The sequence below is a fragment of the Mobula birostris genome, chromosome 1, assembly GCF_030028105.1.
Source record: "Mobula birostris isolate sMobBir1 chromosome 1, sMobBir1.hap1, whole genome shotgun sequence".
Taxonomy (NCBI): domain Eukaryota; kingdom Metazoa; phylum Chordata; class Chondrichthyes; order Myliobatiformes; family Myliobatidae; genus Mobula; species Mobula birostris.
In genome coordinates, this window is record NC_092370.1 from 228,168,752 (window position 1) to 228,191,287 (window position 22,536).

The 22,536-nt window shown below is 39.5% G+C and overlaps 1 protein-coding gene across 2 annotated transcripts in view; it reads left to right on the top strand.

Annotated features, from left to right (window-relative positions):
- Nucleotides 1-22,536, top strand: part of ston2 (stonin 2) — a 148,608-nt gene that overhangs the window by 111,978 nt on the left and 14,094 nt on the right. For both annotated transcript variants that reach the window (XM_072273103.1, XM_072273095.1), the window contains one exon: nucleotides 17,633-19,945. In XM_072273103.1, the coding sequence (XP_072129204.1) occupies nucleotides 17,633-19,945 (2,313 nt within the window). The remainder of the gene's footprint in view (nucleotides 1-17,632; nucleotides 19,946-22,536) is intronic.

Here is a 22,536-nt window from a genome sequence, read left to right on the forward strand (position 1 = left end):
CCACCCCCTGCAATCCTCAAGCTGTATTAGTTGTTAACTCAAACTGGGGGGAGGGTAGGTCCACTCAAGGAAAAAGGGGGGAACATGTGCTTGGATGCAGACTATGTGGGTGAGGTGCATAATGTACTTTATACCAGTACTTACCAAGGAGAAGGACATGGCGGACAGGGAGATCAGTGTCGAGAGTATTAATATGCTGAGGTGTATTAATAGACGGATTGGGAGAATGGGCATAGAAGTGGCAGATGGAATATAGTGTATGGTCATGCACTTTGGTAGAAGAAATAAAGGCATAGACTTTTCTAAACAGGCAGAAAATTCAAGAATCAGAGGTGCATAGAGATTTGGGACTCCTGGTACAGGATTAAAGGTTAACTTGTAGGTTGAGTCAATGGTAATGAAGGCAAATGCAACATTAGCATTCATTTCGAGAGGACTAGGATACAGATGCAAGGATGTAATACTTAGGTTTTATAAGGCATTAGTCAGACTGCACTTGATCAGTTTTGGCCCCTTATCTAATAAAAGATGTGTTGGTTTTGGAGAGCGTCAGGAGGTGGTTCATGAGAATGATTCTGAGAATAAAAGGGTTAACATGTGAGGAGCGTTTCATGGCCCTGGGCCTGTACTCTCTGGAGTTTAGAAGAATGAGGGTGGATCTCATTGAAACCTATCAAATATTGAAAGGCCTAAATAGAGTCGATGTGGAGAGGATGGTTCTTATAGTGGGTTAGTCTACAACCAGAGGCCACAGCCTCAGAAAAGAGGGACATCCATTTAGGACCCAGATGAGAAGGAACTTCTTTAGCCAGACGGTGATGGATCTGTGGAGGCCAAGTCATTGAGAACATTTAAAGTGGAGGTTGATAGGTTCTTGATTAGTCAGGGCATTAAAATTATGGAGAGAAGACAAGAGAATGGAGTTGAGAGGGGTAATAAATCACCCATAATGGAATGATGGAGCAGATTCAATGGACCAAGTAGCCTAATTCTGCTCTTATGTCTTAGAGTCTTATAATACCAGTCAATTGTACACATCCAACTTCCACATACAGCTATGCTACAATGATCAGATCGTCTGGTATCACTTCCTTTACGTATAATGCTTTCTAACAGAGTGCTGACTAAGTTAACAGAGCTGCATTTCACATAATGGAACTGACCAAATTCTTTAATAAATTCAAAATAACCCATTCTTCTTTTGCCTTGGAAAACTGGCATTGTTTACAATTTTACAAGAACAAGCAACAATTGTAGATTTCTTTCTTGACCAGAGCAGCCTACCCTTCCCACTTCACTAAAAGATGCTTTTATGTCAGAAAATAGAAAGGTGGAATGCTCTGGTCAATCTCAAACAAGAATCTACATCCTGATGATGTACTGCAGTGATACCACCAATTGTTCCCTATTACTGGTCCATCATCCTGACACAGGAATCTGCAACCATCAACGATGTAATCATCATTAAGGCCAATTTATACTTGTGCGTCAAATCGACGCCGTAGGTATGGCGTAGCCGCGTACCCTACACTGTAGCCTGACGCGCACCTCCCCAAAAATGTAACTACACGTCGCAGCAACGTGGACCGCAACAACTTTGATTGGTCCGCTTGGTAGCATTGCATTTCCTCCTACGCTGCAATAGTTTCCCATTGGGCGACTGAAGGGCAGGGAAGGAACTCTGGTTGCAATGCTTTCCATAAAGCTTTATAGACCTCTGAAATTATGGAGGACCCTGTGCTTGACGCCAGTTTATAGCTAGCTGCTACAGCCTGTTGACTTCCACCTGAAGCTAAAACTCAAATGGTGATTGCCAGTCTCTGAGTATACTGTGCGTACACTAATGCGAAATAAACGGTTGGAGACGATGAATGAAGTTGTCAAATCTACCAGCCAACATCCGAAAATATTTGAAATGCATTTCCTCGTCCATGTCTCTCAGTGGCTGGACAAGCACAGAAAATTCCCCCTCCTTCAGTTTCAGTCGCCGTTGTTTGAAGTTTGAGTTTCAACACAAAGAAACTTAACTCAGTGGCATAGAAACCCCACTGCCAACTAGCGTTTTTGCGGTGAATTTCGAGCGACGCAGACACACCAATGCACAAGTATAAATGCTCACAACAGCGTAGGCTACGGCGTAAGCTAGTACGCACAAGTATAAATCAGCCTTTAGTCCTATACATGGGGCAACATGGTACCGTAGCAGTTAGCACAACACTTTACAGCGCCAACTATAATATCAGGGTTCAATTCCCATCACAGTCTGTAAGGAGTTTGTACATTCTCCCTATGACCACATGGATTTCCTCCAGGTGTTCCAGTTTCTTCCCACATTCTAAAAAGACATAGGAGTTATGCTTAGTAAGTTGTGGGCATACAATGTTGTTGCTGGAATCATGGTGAGACATGCAGGCTGCTCAGCATATCCTTGATGTAAATGATCCATTTCACTATGTTTCAATGTACATGTGACTAATAAAGCTAATCTTTTGATTTTCTCCATCAATCAGCCCTGCCCCCACTACTTAATGCCAATGTCTTAATCACCCAATACTGCTGCACTCCCATTCTACCACTTCCCCAGAAAAAAACAGTGCCAAGTCTTCTCAAAACTCCAATGAGCTCTGCCAATCTTACTAAGGATCAGCATTTCATAAGCAACTAATCAAGTATCACTGATACTTGACATGAAGTTTGTTGTCTTGCAGCAGGAGTACTGTGCAATACATAAACAATTACTATAACTTACTAGAAGAAATATTTCAAAAAATAAATAAGTAGTGCAAAGAGAGAACCGAAATAAAGATTGTAATGCAGTATTCTTAGGTTCATGGACTGTTCAGAAATCTAATAGCAGAAGGGAGAAAGCTGTTCCTAAAACATTACGTGTGTCTTCAGGCTCCTCCTTTTCCTCCTCCTTGATGTAGTATTGAGAAGGGGGCATGACCTGGGTGTGGGGGTAGGGAGGTCCTTGATTAATACCACCTTCTGAAGGTACCACCTTTTGAAGATGCCCTCAGTGACGAGGAGGCCATTGCCCATGCTGGAAGCGGCTGAGCTTACAACCTCCTGCAGCTTTTTCCAATCCTGTGCATTGGGGCCTCCATACCAGATAATGTAACCAGGTAGAACATGATACATCTGCGGAAATTTGCAGGGCCTTCGGTGACATACCAAACCTCCTCAAACTCATATTGAAATATAGCAGTTATTGAGCCTTTTTTGTAATTTCATTGATGTGTTGGGCCCAGGATAGACCTTCAAAGATGTTGACACATAGAAACTGGAAACCACTCACTGCTGTATGTTCTCCCAACTTCCCTTTTCTGAAGTCCACAACTAATTCCTTGGACTTAGTGATTGTTATTGAGACACCACTAAACCAGCCAATGTATCTCATCCTGCACGCGTCCTTAGCACCACCTGAGTTATAGTTGTATAGTTGTGTCATTGGCAAATTTATAGATGGCATTTAAGCTGTGCCTAGCCACACAGTCATGAGTATACAGAGAGTAGAGCAGGAGCTAAGCACACATCCTTGAAGTGTGTCTGTGTTGACTGTCAGTGAGGAGATGTTATTTCTGAACCAGGCTGACTGTGATTTCCCAAAGAGGAAGTCAGGGATTCAGTTGCAGAGGCCTAGGTTTTGAAGCTTGTTGATTGGTCCAGAGGGGATGATAGTGTTAAATGCTGAGCTGTAATCACTAAACAGCAGCCTGAAATAGGGTTGCAAGTATACAAGGAGTCTCTTCTGCATACAGTATCTGTTACATCTGCAGACTTGGATAAAGGTCAGAAACATGCAGAGTTATACAGCACAGAAATATTTCTTTCAGCTCAGCTTGACCCTGTTCATAAGAGATCTATCTGAAGATACCACCTCAGCGCTGCAGGACTGTTTTAAAAGCACAGACAGCAGTATGTTCAGGGAGGCAGCTACCTACGGTCATCATGTTAACACTGATGAATATGTGAGATTGTTGACTGGCTACATTGAGAATGTTACATGTCTGCATATTCACGTACATATCTAATTCCCTTTTAAGTGTCACTATCCAATCTACTTTCATCTTTGACAGCACATCCCAGGCACCTGCACCTCTCTAATTTAAACAAAAATTCAGGACTTGCATTCCTCGTTTAAACTCCCCCACCCTCCCACCTTAAAGTTATGCTTTTCAGAATCTGACATCTCCATCCTCCGGAAAAGGACCAATTATCAACCCTGTCTATGCCTTTCATAATTTTATATACTGTACTTCTGTAAGGGCACCCCTCAATATTCCAGGGGAGCTAATTCAAATTTGTCCAATCTTCCCTTATACCCAATACCTTCTAATCCAAGTGACATGCTAGTAAACTGCTTCAGCACCCTGTCCAAAGCCTTTACATCATTTCTGTAATGTGAAAACCAGCACTGCACACAATACTCTCAAGTGTGACCTAAACGAAGTTTTATATAGCTGCAGAGTGACTTCCCAACTTTTATATGCAATACCCTGACTAACAAAGACAAGCATGCTTTATATTGCCTTTACCAACCTATCCACTTGTATTGCTGCTTTCAGGAAGCTATGGAGCGCTCCACTGGACTCCCCTGTATAACAATTGTCCTGCCATTTACTGTATACATTCCCCTTGCATTTGACCTCCCAGAGTGCAACACCTCATACATTAAACTCCATCTGCAATTTTTCCATCCATATTTTCAAATGATCTGCATACAGCTGTATTCAATGACAACTGATCTATAATATGCTACATCCTTTAAGACTTTTAAAATTAGCTGTATTTGCCATATGTACATCCCATGCAGTGAAATGCATTGTTTGTGTCTTCAACCAATATAGTCTGGGGATTGTAGTGGGGCAGCCCACAAATGTTTCTGTGCTTCCGGAACCAACATAGCGTGTCCACAACTCCCTAACCCTAACCTGTACATCTTTGGAATGTGGGATGGAACCCACATTGTCACAGGGCGATTGTATAAACTCCTTACACACAGCAGTGGGAAATGAAGCCCAACTGGTGATTGCTGGCGCTCTGAAGCATTGCAAAGTACGCGTATGTAGTTCGCTGAGAGTGGTGAAAATAGATAGGGTTGTGATAAAAAGATTGTTTTCCTGCATCGACCGACACATTGAATATCAAAATTGGATCGTCCTGTTACTGTTGTGCAGAATAGTGGTCGGATCGCACTTCAGGTGCTGCGTGACATTCTGGTCATCCCACTATGGCAAGCACATGACTAAACTAGAGAGTGTGCAGAAATGATTCACAAGGATGTTGTTGTACTGAAGAATTTATGTTATCAGGAGAGACTAGGTTTGTTTGCTTTGAGGAGACTGAGAGATAACATGGTTGAGATATTTAACATTAAAGCCAAAGATAGGGTATTCTGTTTGTTTTCCACGGTGGGGTATCTAAAACCATAGCTTTAAAGTGGATTAAGGGGTGAATTTTCCTCACAGGTGCAATAGGAATCTGGTATGAATTGCCAGAAGAAGCAGGAGCAATACCAACATTTGGATGGATATTTGAATAAGCACAGCTTAGAGCGAAAGGGAATTAATGTATGATGAATTAAAGTAAGTTTAGATGCAGTGGGTTGTGGGATCTGTTTCTATACTGTACAACCCTATGTCTCTAAGATTGCCCTAATGTTTCCTTTTAAGCTGTATCATCCCGTAATTCTGTAATAATTTTGAGGTTCAGTTTAGTTTATCTTTCAGTTTTAAAAATGACAACTGAGATTGTTTCCAACTTTGACTGAGATACGTATATAAAATGTACTTAGTATCATGAAGGTTGGAAGGGTTGAAAGGTTGAATTTTGGACTTTCAGGTAGAAATAAAATGTAATGGCTATTCTTCTATTCTTATTTTTATTTGTCTATTAATCTGCATAGCTGTTAGGTCTACATTAAGGAAGATGGTTTTTATAAAGCAAGGTAAGCATAGAAACAGCTCACATTCATGCAAGAAATGAGAATTATCCGATGTCTCTTCACTTTCATTTCACAATTGAAATCATTAGTTGCTCTGTATAATCTAAAGGACCCTGGCTTCTGACTTTAATCTGCAGTTTTTTCCCCTCTGAAACATATGCAAAATGTAAAATGTTGTTACAAAGTTAATATGAACTTGCAGCATGTCATGTTTATACAAGTTGGATGTGTAGGCGATGACAATACAATTTAGCTTCATCTGTCACAGGCTTCCTTTTGAAATTAGATACCTGTTTTTACTTTTAATTATTGCCTAAATCAATCCCTTCCTTTGCTTTTGATTCTGCTGTTTCTGCAAGGAAGGTGAAATAAGCATCCCACAAGTATGTTTCATTGACTTTAGCCTTTTTGATGAGATGAGCCCATGTAAATTGAGTGAGAATAACAAAGATTAAAAGAAAAGATAAATGTAGTCTTGAAAACTGATTTAGTAAAAGTTAAATATATAAATATATGAATGACGAAGAAGGAAGTATATATTAAATTGAATAAATACCATTTACCATTTTTATTATTCTTAAAGAGACCCAAATTGTAGATTAAACTGCCTTTACACTAACAAGTAAATATGTCTGATTAAAGCTTGCAGTCTGTCTTGTTAAGTTAAATGGTGACACTTGGTGTTTTTGAACACCAAATACAGCCTACTGTTGCTCTGCTAAAGACTGACCCCACAGTGTCCTCCCGTAGTGAGCTCACACTTTTGGCTTTACTGTTATGTCAAGAAGCCAGAAATGTTTGCTTTCCTTCCAAAAGAAATGTAAGGAAAAGACCTGTTACAATAATCTCTTCAGGTATGCCTGCCAATTAAAGGGGAAACCATTCCTGACAGAAACAAAACCAAAAAAACTACAGGTGCTGGAAATCTGATATAAAAAGCAGAAAATGGTGGAAACGTTCTGCAGACAGGCGGTTTCTATGGAATGGAAACATTATTCATGTTTCAAGTTATAGAAACTCAAACAGAACATAATAGAATAGGAAACAACTATACTACAGCTATGTATCTCTTGCTTTTCAATGTGCAGTGTAGCATGGTAGCGGAGTGGTTAATGCAACACATTACATTAATAGCCATCTACCAGGAGCTTGTACGTTTTCCCCATGACTGCGTGGGTTTCCTCCAGGTGCTGTAGTTTTCTCCCAATATCCAAAGATGCGCAGTTAGGGTTGGTGATTGTCGGACATGCTATGGTGGCGACATTTGCAGGCTGCACTCAACCGAATCCTTGGACTATGTTGGTCATTGGCAGAAATGACACATTTCACTGTATGTTTTGATGTTTCAATATATGGTACATGTGACAAATAAAGTTGATCTTAATCATAATCCAAAGTAAAAGTACATAATAATGAAAAGTAAGTACATTACTATGAAACAATTTGTGTGATGCAGTACACCAGGTGTCTTCTTGAAATTCAAAGGCTCTGCCAATGCAAGGGAGCCTTTTATATTATATAAAATAGTGGATTAGTCAAATTGATGTGCGGAATTGGGATATAACTTCCGTGCATTATTTAAGATTATGTAAACATTTTACATAGCCCAAGTTTAGAAGTTGTCTTTCTAAACAGCAAAATAATTAGTTGCGTAATCGTTAGAAATGGATTGAGTAGCTGTAAATTACCTCGCTCATTAGCACTAAATTAATTACAATAACAAACAATTAATACAGATGAAATAGTAAATATTGCACTTTCTAGGGTTTCAGGCTACTTTATTGTAGCAGAGAAGTGAGATTTTTGTTGTACCTGCAAATGTGACCAAGGCATGAGTAATGCTGAGATTTGGAATCAAAAATAAAAAGCGATTTTTAAAAATGTTTCAGTCTATACATTGATCAACTTTATTTACCACCTACATTATATTGCCATGTTTGCTTAGATCAGAACATTAATGTAATCAATGTATCGCATCAAATTATCTCAACACAATGAAGAGATTTTTCTGTTTAAAAATTGGTTCATGAATAGATACAAGTTCCAGAATTCTTTTCATAATTTGGAAGTTGTTTCTTTCCCATGCAAAACACAGTGCCATCTACCACAGGTGGAAATTAAGGCATAAAAATGTATTATTTTAAGTTTAAAATAGTTCACAACTCACTGTGGAATTTATTAAGGAGGGAGGCAAATTTCTCCTTGTAACATTTCTTATAAGAAATGTAGTACTTGTTTTTGAAATATTGCTAATATGTCTTATGTATTTTTGTGACCTTGAGAGTGACATTGAGAAAAGATCTATTAAAAGAGGAAGGAAAGTTGTAACAAATTTTTTTGGAGGAGACTTCAACAGGAAGAATATTTAGCCAAATGCCATAGTTGAAAATACAAAGAAAGCTCTATTGAAACTAAATCTTTATATACTATCTACAGTATTTAACAATTGCTACAAGACACTTCCTTGATGGCCTCAAAGATAAATACAACAGTTGGAAAGAAGTTGACTCATTTGGACCAGGAAGGTGTTCTAGTTTAGTTCTCAGGTCTGTGGTGCCAGTTATTTAAGTCAGTATTTCCCACTGATTAATTCAGTACAAAATAAAACATAGAAAACATAGAAAATAGGTGCAGGATTAGGCCATTCGGCCCTTCGAGCCTGCACCGCCATTTATTATGATCATGGCTGATCATCCAACTCGGAACCCTGCACCAGCCTTCCCTCCATACCCTCTGATCCCCCTAGCCACAAGGGCCATATCTAACTCCCTCTTAAATATAGCCAATGAACTGGCCTCAACTGTTTCCTGTGGCAGAGAATTCCACAGATTCACCACTCTCTATGTGAAGAAGTTTTTCCTAATCTCAGTCCTAAAAGGCTTCGCCTTTAAACTCAAACCGTGACCCCTCGTTCTGGACTTCCCCAACATCAGAAACAATCTTCCTGCATCTAGCCTGTCCAATCCCTTTAGGATTTTATACGTTTCAATCAGATCCCCCCTCAATCTTCTAAATTCCAACGAGTACAAGCCCAGTTCATCCAGTCTTTCTTCATATGAAAGTCCTGCCATCCCAGGAATCAATCTGGTGAACCTTCTCTGTACTCCCTCTATGGCAAGGATGTCTTTCCTCAGATTAGGGGACCAAAACTGCACACAATACTCCAGGTGTGGTCTCACCAAGGCCTTGTACAACTGCAGTAGTACCTCCCTGCTCCTGTACTCGAATCCTTTCGCTATAAATGCCAGCATACCATTCGCCTTTTTCACCGCCTGCTGTACCTGCATGCCCACTTTCAATGACCGGTGTATAATGACATCCAGGTCTCGTTGCACCTCCCCTTTTCCTAATCGGCCACCATTCAGATAATAATCTGTTTTCCTATTTTTGCCACCAAAGTGGATGACTTCACACTTATCCACATTAAATTGCATCTGCCATGAATTTGCCCACTCACCCAACCTATCCAAGTCACTCTGCATCCTCTTAGCATCCTCCTCACAGCTAACACTGCCGCCCAGCTTTGTGTCATCCGCAAACTTGGAGATGCTGCATTTAATTCCCTCATCCAAGTCATTAATATATATTGTAAACAGCTGGGGTCCCAGCACTGAGTCTTGCGGTACCCCACTAGTCACTGCCTGCCATTCTGAAAAGGTCCCGTTTATTCCCACTCTTTGCTTCCTGTCTGCTAACCAATTCACTATCCACATCAATACCTTACCCCCAATACCATGTGCTTTAAGTTTGCACACTAATCTCCTGTGTGGGACCTTGTCAAAAGCCCTTTGAAAATCCAAATATACCACATCCACTGGTTCTCCCCTATCCACTCTACTAGTTACATCCTCAAAAAATTCTATGAGATTCGTCAGACATGATTTTCCTTTCACAAATCCATGCTGACTTTGTCCGATGATTTCACCACTTTCCAAATGTGCTGTTATCACATCTTTGATAACTGACTCTAGCAGTTTCCCCACCACCGATGTTAGGCTAACCGGTCTATAATTCCCCGGTTTCTCTCTCCCTCCTTTTTTAAAAAGTGGGGTTACATTAGTCACCCTCCAATCCTCAGGAACTAGTCCAGAATCTAACGAGTTTTGAAAAATTATCACTAATGCATCCACGATTTCTTGGGCTACTTCCTTAAGCACTCTGGGATGCAGACCATCTGGCCCTGGGGATTTATCTGCCTTTAATCCCTTCAATTTACCCAACACCACTTCCCTACTAACATGTATTTCGCTCAGTTCCTCCATCTCACTGGACCGTCTGTCCCCTACTATTTCCAGAAGATTATTTATGTCCTCCTTAGTGAAGACAGAACGAAAGTAATTATTCAATTGGTCTGCCATGTCCTTGCTCCCCATAATCAATTCACCTGTTTCTGTCTGTAGGGGACCTACATTTGTCTTTACCAGTCTTTTCCTTTTTACATATCTATAAAAGCTTTTACAGTCAGTTTCTATGTTCCCTGCCAATTTTCTCTCATAATCTTTTTTCCCCTTCCTAATTAAGCCCTTTGTCCTCCTCTGCTGAACTCTGAATTTCTCCCAGTCCTCAGGTGAGCCACTTTTTCTGGCTAATTTGTATGCTGCTTCTTTGGAATTGATACTATCCCTAATTTCTCTTGTCAGCCACGGGTGCACTACCTTCCTTGATTTATGCTTTTGCCAAACTGGGATGAACAATTGTTGTAGTTCATCCATGCAACCTTTAAATGCTTGCCATTGCATATCCACCGTCAATCCTTTAAGTGTCATTTGCCAGTCTATCTTAGCTAATTCACGTCTCATACCTTCAAAGTTACCCCTCTTTAAGTTCAGAACCTTTGTTTCTGAATTAACTATGTCACTGTCCATCTTAATGAAGAATTCCACCATATTATGGTTACCCTTACCCAAGGGGCCTCTCACGACAAGATTGCTAATTAACCCTTCCTCATTGCTCAAAACCCAGTCAAGAATAGCCTGCTCTCTAGTTGGTTCATCGACATGTTGGTTCAAAAAACCATCCCGCATACATTCCAAGAAATCCTCTTCCTCAGCACCTTTACCAATTTGGTTCACCCAATCTACATGTAGATTGAAGTCACCTATTATAACTGCTGTTCCTTTATTGCACACATTTCTAATTTCCTGTTTAATACCATCCCCGACCTCACTACTACTGTTGGGTGGCCTGTACACAACTCCCACCAGCGTTTTCTGCTCCTTAGTGTTATGCAGCTCTACCCATATCGATTCCACATCTTCCCGGCTTATGTCCTTCCTTTCTATTGCGTTAATCTCCTCTAACCAGCAACGCCACCCCACCTCCTTTTCTTTCATGTCTGTCCCTCCTGAATATTGAATATCCCCGAACGTTGAGCTCCCATCCTTGGTCACCCTGGAGCCATGTCTCTGTGATCCCAACTATATCATAATCATTAATAACAATCTGCACTTTCAATTCATCCACTTTGTTACGAATGCTCCTGGCATTGACACACAAAGCCTTCAGGTGCTCTTTTACAACTCTCTTAGCCCTTATACAATTATGTTGAAAAGGGTCCAGTTTTGATATATGATAATGCTGAAATTGGTCTATTAGGATAAGAACTGTTATGATGGGAAGCAGCTTTTTTCCCCAGGCTGTGAGACTATTGAACCCCCTGTCACCATCCATGTCTCACCATGTATGAAGCACCAGGAGCATTATACTGTTGATTTGTTAATTTGTGTCCTAAATGCACTCTATGCTAACTGTCAATCTTCTGGAATATATTTTATTATTTCTTAATTTATTTGTGGTAATATTACTTTGTGTTGTGTGTGAGTAATATGTACTGTGTTGTGCACCTTTGTTTGGCCAAATGTTGTTTCATTTGGCAATAACATGTATACCGTTGAATGACAATAAACTTGAATGTGAACTTGTCACATGCACTGAAGTACAGTGAAAAGCTTGTCTTACAAACTGTGCGTGTACAGTAGATCAATTCATTACACAGTGCATTAAGGTAGTATAATGTAAAACAATAACAAAATGTGGAATGAAGTGTAAAAGCTACAGAGTAGGTGCAGTGCAGGTAAACGTTAAGGTGCAATTCATAACAAGGTAGATTTCCTCAACATCCTTCCAAAACAAATTCAATCAAGAAATTATTGTTAATTGTTTATTAGAGCTCAAGAATTTTCATATTGTTTCACAGATACATTAGACAACTTTAATATTTTGGCAAAATGAGCAAAGTTGAACTCTGCGAACCTGTAAAACTAGACATGAATTTTAATTTATGAAGCAGCGAACACTGCATATAAATGTGGTTAGTGTTATTTCTGAATTGTGGAAAAGAGCTTTACTCATTTGCAATAATACTTTCAGTGGAAGGCAATAACAGAGTGACAACGTAAATAACTATACATTTTACAAAGGGAACAGACTGATTATTTGTTCTTGCTGCAGTTGTTACAGTTTTATAAAATGAAATTGTGGAATGACAGTTTTTTGACTGTTGTAATTGAGTGTCATAGCAATCAGGAATCTGTGCAGCATGCTATATGACTGCTATATGACTCTATCTATAACCCAACCTTGATCAATTTGAATACAACCCTGTATTTTTTCTCCTTTCCCAGAAGAAAGGTACATGCAGAATTTTACACTTGTGCACTGAGTCAGACGAAAGAATCGTCTGCTGTACTTTATAAACATTTTAGAAATGTAATGGTATTTTGCATGAAATAAGTATTAATCTTATCAATGCTATTTTGTCATTGGAGGCTAAAAATGCAAATAAATAGTAGAAACAAAGATTTAAAAACTGGTGAATGAATATTTCATTTTCAATCAACATAAGACTAACATGCAATAATATTTTCCTATGTACAAATTGTTTATGTTATAACGGTAGCTTTTTGTGTCATAGACTGTAATGCATTTGAATGCTAATTGGTTTAGCTTCAGTGCTATTTTTCATTCAGTATAAAAGCACTAGCATGTTAATTTACCCTGACGGCAACTGGTTTTCTCAACTAATGTTAATTGTATTCAATCAATTGACATTTTTTGTCTATGGAAGTACACTAGGGAAGAAGAGAATAAGTTATTTAGTAGGACCATTGTATGGAATGCTAAGACTTGCAATGATTTAGTTTCAATTAATGAAATTGTAAACCTAGTAATTTAGTTTCAATGTTCTATCTTGTCAATCTAAGTACCTTGGGCAACACACACAAATACTGGAGGAGCTCAGCAGCTCTGAGAAAAGAGCTTCAGCCTGAAACATCAACTGTTTATTCCCCTCCATAGATGCTGCCTGGCCTGCCGAGATCCTCCAGCATTTTAAGTGTGTTCATGAAGTAATAGCATCAATCTCAGATAAGAATGTGTAAAATAATTAAAAGCTCTAAGATGTTTATGCCTGCCCCTCAAGGAAATCCATGTAAAAACAATCATTGGAGCTTATATTACATGATTTGCATCAGAGCTAACAGTACAACCTCCAAATTCAGCAACAGTGTCTGATAAAAAGCAAAAAGTGCTAGAAATGTTAGGACAGGCAGCATAAATGGGGAGAGATGGTGTAATTGAAGGATAATCCAAAGAGCTTTTACAAGTATATTAAGAGCAAAAGGATTGTAAGGGATAAAATTTGTCCTCTTGAAGATCAGAGTGGTCAGCTTTGTGCGGAACCAAAGGAAATGGGGGAGATCTTAAATAAGTTTTTTGTGTCTGTATTTACTAAGGAAGCTGGCATGAAATCTATGGAATTGAGGGAATCAAGTAGTGAGACCATGGAAACTGTACAGATTGAAAAGGAGGAGGTGCTTGCTGTCTAGAGGAAAATTAAAGTGGATAAATCCCCGGGACCTGACAGAGCGTTCCCTCGGACCTTGAAGGAGACTAGTGTTGAAATTTCGGGGGCCCTGGCAGAAATATTTAAAATGTTGCTGTCTACGGGTGAAGTGCCAGAGGATTGGAGAGTGGCTCATGTTGTTCTGTTGTTTAAAAAAGGATCGAAAAGTAATCCGGGAAATTATAGGCCGGTGAGTTTAACGTCAGTAGTAGGTAAGTTATTGGAGGGAGTACTAAGAGACAGAATCTACAAGCATTTGGATAGACAGGGGCTTATTAGGGAGAGTCAACATGGCTTTGTGCATGGTAGGTCATGTTTGACCAATCTGTTGGAGTTTTTCGAGGAGGTTACCAGGAAAGTGGATGAAGGGAAGGGCAGTGGATATTGTCTACATGGACTTCAGTAAGGCCTTTGACAAGGTCCCGCATGGGAGATTAGTTAGGAAAATTCAGTCGCTAGGTATACATGGAGAGGTGGTAAATTGGAGTAGACATTGGCTCGATGGAAGAAGCCAGAGAGTGGTGGTAGAGAATTGCTTCTCTGAGTGGAGGCCTGTGACTAGTGGTGTGCCACAGGGATCAGTGCTGGGTCCATTGTTATTTGTCATCTATATCAATGATCTGGATGATAATGTGGTAAATTGGATCAGCAAGTTTGCTGATGATACAAAGATTGGAGGTGTAGTAGACAGTGAGGAAGGTTTTCAGAGCCTGCAGAGGGACTTGGACCAGCTGGAAAAATGGGCTGAAAAATGGCAGATGGAGTTTAATACTGATAAGTGTGAGGTATTGCACGTTGGAAGGACAAACCAACGTAGAACATACAGGGTTAATGGTAAGGCACTGAGGAGTGCAGTGGAACAGAGGGATCTGGGAATACAGATACAAAATTCCCTAAAAGTGTCGTCACAGGTAGATAGGGTCGTAAAGAGAGCTTTTGGTACATTGGTCTTTATTAATCAAAGTATTGAGTATAAGAGCTGGAATGTTATGATGAGGTTGTATAAGGCATTGGTGAGGCCGAATCTGGAGTATTGTGTTCAGTTTTGGTCACCAAATTACAGGAAGGATATAAATAAGGTTGAAAGAGTGCAGAGAAGGTTTACAAGAATGTTGCTGGGACTTGAGAAACTCAGTTACAGAGAAAGGTTGAATAGGTTAGGACTTTATTCCCTGGAGCGTAGAAGAATGAGGGAAGATTTGATAGAGGTATATAAAATTATGATGGGTATAGATAGAGTGAATGCAAGCAGGCTTTTTCCACTGAGGCAAGGGGAGAAAAAAACCAGAGGACGTGGGTTAAGGGTGAGGGGGGAAAAGTTTAAAGGGAACATTGGGGGGGCTTCTTCACACAGAGAGTGGTGGGAGTATGGAATGAGCTGCCAGACGAGGTGGTAAATGCGGGTTCTTTTTTAACATTTAAGAATAAATTGGACGGATACATGGATGGGAGGTGTATGGAGGGATATGGTCCGTGTGCAGGTCAGTGGGACTAGGCAGAAAATAGTTCGGCACAGCCAAGAAGGGCCAAAGGGCCTGTTTCTGTGCTGGAGTTTCTATGGTTCTATGGTTCTAATTGCTTTAAGAACAAAGAACATACAATAATTAACACTACAACATAATACAGGCCCTTTGGCCCACAATGTTGTGCCTGGCTTTTAACCTACTCTAAGATCAAGTTCAAGTTTACTGTCATTCAACCGTATACTTGTTTACGACCAAGTGAAACAAAGTTCATTTGGACCAAGACACAATAAATAGAACTCGTACGCATTAACACACAAAGTAATGCACCTTTATAAATCAACAATTAATAAGGTGCATTTACAACACAAGTTAAAAAGTAAACAGTATAACATGACTGGCACTTCATAAATGATGAGACCTTGGTGGTCTCATGGCCTAGGGTAGGGACTCCCAACTTGGGGCCATTGCCCCACAGTTAATGGTAAGGGTCCATGGTTGCGAACCCCTGACTTGGGAGAAGAAGCTGTTACTTATCCTAACAGTCCTTGTCCTATAACACTACGATACCTTCTGCCTAATCGTAGGGGGTTAATGAAATTGTGGGACAGATGGGCGATATCCTTGATAATGCTAAGGTCACTGCATACACAGTGCTCCTGATAACTAACTTTGATCATCCATGGGCCTATCTTAATTTCTTAAGTGCTCTTTAAGCTAATTTCTTTTTAAAATGAGGGGGAATAGATTATTACTAAATGCATTTATATACTTTTATTTCAATTTTTACCATTTGCTTCTTTATCTGAAACACTGTAGTATCCAAGTCAAAAATGCCAGGTGGCCTCAGGTGAAAGACTTTGTTCTCAGAGAAAAAGATCCATTTAAGAAATTTGAACCTGATCATTCTGTCAGACCAGACCTATAATGTTTTGGCAGTGTTCTAGAGGTTCTCAGAGACAAAGAATTTGAGTGGTTGATGATTGATAAAGTATGGCTATCTGATTAACTTGTTAGCATAACCTTTTCTGGCAAATTGCAGAGATATTTGTCTCATTATTACTCATAAATGAGGTAACAAAAGACTGGAGGCTGCCTATGTTTGTCTGCATTTTCTATTACATTTCAGTTGTTTTCTATTATAGATTTTCATGATCATTTGTATTACACAAGCTTTTATTTTGGTCTTTTCACTTCTACAATGTCTAATGCTTGAACATTTTCCTGTTGGAGTTACTTTCAATTAATTGGTATTTCTTGAATTGTCCCAATGCAATTATAAAACATTTTTTCTGGAGCATCGCAAACACTGTTCAACTTCAAAGCTGGTGCGAAAAGATATGTTAAAACTGTCCTAGTTATGGCTAGCATAAATTTTGTGTTGCCTTAATGCTGCTAACCCTCCCTATATATGAAATGCATTGCATTTTTTTTGTTAAATATATCATTGCCAGGAGTTTTCTTGGAACAGGGTAAGAGTTTTCCCCATTTGCTGATTTTGAAAAGATAACAAAGGCTTCTGCCAGTCTTCCAATGAAGCTACGATGAGAAGAACCTGGCATGGAATAGCCAGCTACATGTATAATAGAGACACCATGATTAAAGTATAATGAAAAATATGCATTGTAATATCCGAAGCTCTAGGTCTGAGAGTCCACTAGGGTAGTCAGAGGTTTGATATCTGCGAATCCACAAGTTCATTGGGTGGGAGGGAGGAAAGGGACTTGAATCACTGTTGTTGTTTTGATGTTGTTCTGGTGCTGTTGCTGCTGCTTGTGTTGTTCTGCTGAACACTGTGGTATGCTATGTTGGCACCGAAATGTGTAGTGACACTTGCAGGCTGACCCCAGCACATCCTTGGGTTGTGTTGGTTATAAATGCAAATGACACATTTCACTTGATTCGAGTAGAATGTCAGGCAGCCAGCACATGGTCCTTGACAGGTTGGGCTCAGGATGCAGTGGCATGAAATGCAAGCTCACTGCTAAGGTCTTGGATGGATTACTCTTTGACTGGAGCCTCCCCTTGACCTTACCACAATAGGTGACTCTAGCAGTCATTCTGCTCCAGATAGCTAAATTCCTGATGTCATCACTCCTGGGATCTCAGGAACTCGCAGTCCTCTCCGCCAAGACAGGATGATGATCCTTGGAGAAGTTCACTGTATTTCGCTGTATGTTTTGAAGTATATGCGATAAATAAATGAATCTGAATCTGACTTATACATCTTGTTTACCAACTCATTAACAATTACTTCAAGCTGCCTACCTTTTTATATTCAAAATATGTTGACATGACTCATTTCTAGTCTTTGCTTTTTATTTGTATACATTAGTATTCCGTTTCGTTTTTAACATTTTCAACTTTTTTTCTTTTCAGAAACTTGCTCGTTTTATCATGATCATAATGAAACAAATGTGGAATCAATGAACAGACATCTAGATAACACACAACTGAATGAAAGCAGAATGTCAACAGCACGCTTTTCAACCTGGGTCACTTTTGACGATGACCCTGAACCAACACAAAAATCACTTTCAAAATTGGGAAATTCTCATTGCTATGTAGATCAAGAAAAAGTCAAGCCATCCTTTGGGCCTAAAGGTGATGTAGAAAAGGCAGCATCAACAAATAATCTGTTGGATTTTTCAACCGAGGAGAAGAATGATGTGTTTTCGCTAAATAGACCTGCTACAAATCCCTATTCACCACCACGTACCACGAACCCATTTTTGGATGAAGCTCTACGTGATGTCCAGCCATCACCAATCAACCCATTTCAAGCATTCTTTGAACAAAAGGAAAGTTCTGTTGTAATCAATTCATCACAAAACAACTCTCAGATCTGTCAGCAGGTAAATGGATCTGACTCTCCATTTGGTGGTGCAAACATCGTTAGGCAAATAGATTCTACTATGACATCCAGCAGAAATCAAAATGATCAATGGAATTCAGCTGATTTCCAGAATTCTTCAGATTTAGTGTCACTATTTTCTGATATAAAGATAAATAATCAAGATGATTCTGTTTTTAGAAATTCAGCACTCTCAGTTTCTGATATAAAAGTCAATAACCAAAGGGAATCTTTTGTATTCACTGACGCCAAGGATCTTATTTCCTCATTATCTGATGTAAAAGCCAATATACAAAAGAATTCTGCTGTTTTTGAGAGTTCTCTGGATCCAGCCTTTCAATTTCCAGCTGCAGATGTGGATAATCGAAAGGACTCAGTTTTCAGAAGTTCATCAGATTCTGTTTCCCCACCTTCTGATATGAAAATCAGTAGCCAAACAGATTCTGTCATGACATTTGGTCATTCTCCAGACTCCCCATTTCCTTGCTCTTACATCAATGGTCAAAGAGACTCCATTATTTTCAATAATTCTCTAAATCCTACGTTTATAGATGACTCAATGAATTGCACCCTTCAAAATGAAGTAGTTTCTCAACTCAAGCAAATCAATATTATGGATCCAGATCAGGTTAACTGCCCTACCTTAGCCGATGACCCCCTCAACTCTCTAGAGGCAGAAAGCTATGCGGATGACCTTTTCCGTGTTCCACCTAGAGATGGGTGGACAATGATGTTGCGAATACCTGAGAAAAAAAACATAATGTCATCAAGACACTGGGGTCCTATATATGTTAAAATGCTAGATAATGCACGTTTACAGCTCTTCTATGAAAAAGGTCTTGAAAAGCCTTTTAGGGAGATCCAGCTTCAGACTTTCCATGAGCTGTCTGAGCTCAAACTTCAGAACTTTGATGAAAATGGAAAAATACATACTATAAGAATAGATCAAGTATTATATAGGGAAAAGCGTAAGTACCATCCCTTGTCAACAGTAGTTCAGGCACCTGTTAGGGTGCAGGTAATCAAACTGGGCACCACCTGTTATGAAGATTATGTAAGCTTTGTAACCACAGTTCAAGATACTCTAATGAAACTGCCAAGTACCAGAGAGATTTGTGCCAATTACATTGAAGAGGAAATAACAGTGGAAGTACAAGATGAATTTCGAGGTATTGTGGCCAAAGGAGACAACAAGTTTGTCCAACACTGTGTTGTCACTCATATCAATATTCTGGCTTTTGTTTCTGGGATGCCAGAATGTCGAATAGGCCTCAATGATGTTCAGATGAAAGGAAATGAAGTTGTTTCAAGGCATGACATTATTCCCACAACCACAACCAAGTGGATTAAAATAAATGACTGTCAGTTCCACAAATGTGTTGATATTGATGGATTCAATAATTCCAGATTAATAAAATTTTTACCATTGGATGGTCATAAATTTGAGTTGATGCATTTCAGGACTACTTTTAGTGAGAAGGCTCTTCCATTCTCCCTGAAAACTTTGGCTTCTGTTAAGGGGGCTAAAGTGGAACTTCAATCTTGGTTGGTGATGTCATCGGGATTTGTGCCCAATCGAGACCAGCTTACTGCCATGCCTTGTGAAAATGTGATGATTCGATACCCTGTCCCAGTGGACTGGGTTAAGAACTTCAGGCGAGAAGGTGTCTTGCGAGAGAAGTCGCTGAAAGCTAGAGTGAATAGGAGTGCCAGCTTTGGTAGTGCAAGCGTGTCTGGCTCTGAACCTGTAATGAGAGTAACACTGGGAAGTGCAAAGTATGAACATGCTTTTAAATCTATTGTATGGAGAATCAATAGGCTTCCAGACAAAAATTCAGGTGAGTTGTCAAGGACTCAGAGCTCTTGCTGTAATTGTTTTTTTTAACTATTCCTTACCAAAATAAGCCCTTGGTTAGAATGCATAGTAAAGGAAACAATAAAAAAAATAGATATTAATTACATTTTCAGACACATACTAAATGAAAGAAAAATACTTTCCAACAGAATCCGGTTTATTAGCACTGACATATGTGGTGAAGTTTGTCATTTTTGCGACAAATAAAAAGTTAAGTAAAACATCCTTTATAGTGAATGATAATGCTGAAATAATGGATATGTAAAGAAGGAAACATTTAGAAATTCCAGTGTATCCATAAGATCATTGTCCCACTGCAAAAGACTGCAGTTGTGCCCAAAGCCTCTGAAGCATCAGACCTGGTGTTGCACATTTTTTGTACTTGCGAATTTGGGCCGCCTTTTCAAAGGCAGTCCTCATCAGTTGGTTGTCCACAGCATTTGAACAGCAGGTAATCAGAGATAGGGAGAGAAGATGATGATATTTGTGAGGTAGCTTAAGGATGGTCATGTTGGTTTTGAGGCAGTGCAGGTCACTGGATTTACTCTTGGGATAAAGGGATTGATGTATATTATGAAAATGAGAGACGATTTTATTGAAGTGAAAAATTACAGCATCTTGAAAGGTGCATACTGAGCATTTCATCCAGTGGGAGCATTTAAAATTGGGGAGAGGGTCCTTTTAAGAAAAGACACAAACATGAGGAGGTGATCTTTTGTCTCTCTGGGTATGAATTAACTTGGTAAATTGCTTTATTATTTTTACATACACAGTGAAGAACTTTGGCCTGCCATCCATACATATAATTTCATTACATCAGTGTATTCAGGTAGTACAACGGGAAAACAATAACAGTACTGAATAAATTGTTAAAGTTACAGAGAAAGTGCAGTACAGGCAGACATTTAAGTTGCAAGGCCACAATGAGGAATATTGTGAGGTCAAGAGTGCATATTATCATACAAAGGAACTGTTCCATAGTCATATAACAGTGGGGTAGAAACTGTCCTTGAGCCCGGTGGTATGTACTGTCAAGCTTTTCTATCTTCTGCACAGTGGGAGAGGGGAAACAAAGAGAATGTCCAGAGTGGGAGGGGTCTTTGATTATGCTGGCTGCTTTGCCGAGGGGGAGAAAGTGTAGATGGAGTCCATGGAGGGGAGGCTGGTTTCTGTGATCTGCTGAGTTGTGACATTAAATCTCTGCAGTTTCTTGCAATTATAGGCAGAATGGTTGCAATACCAATCCATAGTGGATCCGGGAAGGATGTTTTCCTGGTGTATTAACAAAAACTGATTAGAGTTAAAGAGGAGATGTCAAATTTCTTTAGGCTCTTGTGGAAGTAGAGGCAGTGGTGAGCTTACTTAGATAATGGCATCTACAGAGCACTAAGCAGGTGATATATTCATTACAGAGATGGACATTGGTGCTGCGAGGGCTTCAAGGGATATGGAGTGAGAGTGATCTTATTCAATGACAGAACAGGCTTGAGTGATTGTTTTTTGTCGACCACCTGCTTCTGTTTTGTTCTGTTCCTATGTGACTTGCATCTGAAGGTCTCACCAGATGTTTTTATAATGATTAAAACAAGTCTTTCTCCCTAAGATCTGGTGTGCCCTTGGTATTCAGGGTGAGCAGACATCTAATTTATTATCTCTGAATGTGTGATGAGATTACCACCAAACTCCCATGTCACTTCTGAAGGCCTTGCTGACAGCTTTATCTTAACTGTTTATACACAAAGGTTCCTCTACAGCAGCAGTAAGTATTGAAGTCAGCTCAAAGTAATGTTCTAGTTTTATCAAGAACGCGATGGAATTATATAGAACTTTCAAACGGTGAGGCAGACCAGTTAGGCTAATAGTGGCAATAATATTCATATTCATTCACTTACATGCCCTTCTCTCCCCTCTTCCCCCCTCTTCACCCCCTCCCCTCTACACCCCCTCTTCCCCCCCTCCCTCTCCCCCCAACCCCTCTGGCTCACACACACACACCCCCTTCACACCCCTGCCCTCTTTCTCCTTGCCCTCTGCAGCTGTCTTTTGTGAATACCTTCGTGGAATTATTACTAGTTTTTCTACTATGTCCCCTGTTTTGTAATTGTCCGCAAATTATTTTACATATTTCTTTCATTTTTATCCAGTCAAGTACATTCACAAGAGTTACCTCAGTATTTTGTGGGCAAATGCATTTTCAGTCTTTCCTTCTAAAAATATCATAAATCTTATTTATATGTTTGAGTGCATCTCTTTTCTATAATATAGAGGCGAACGCTGTGCTATTTAAAAAACTGATTAACACAACGTATCCTGACTATTGCAACTTTTAATTCAGAATCAGGTTTATTATCACCGCCATGTGTCGTGAAATTTGTTAACTTAGCAGCAGCAGTTCAATACAATACATAATATAGAAGAAGAAGAAAAAAATAATAATAAATAAGTAAATCAATTATAGTGTACGTATAATGAATAGATTAAAAATCATGCAAAAACAGAAATAATATATGTTTAAAAAGTGAGGTAGTGTTCAAGGGTTCAGTGTCCATTTCGGAATTGGATGGCAGAGGGGAA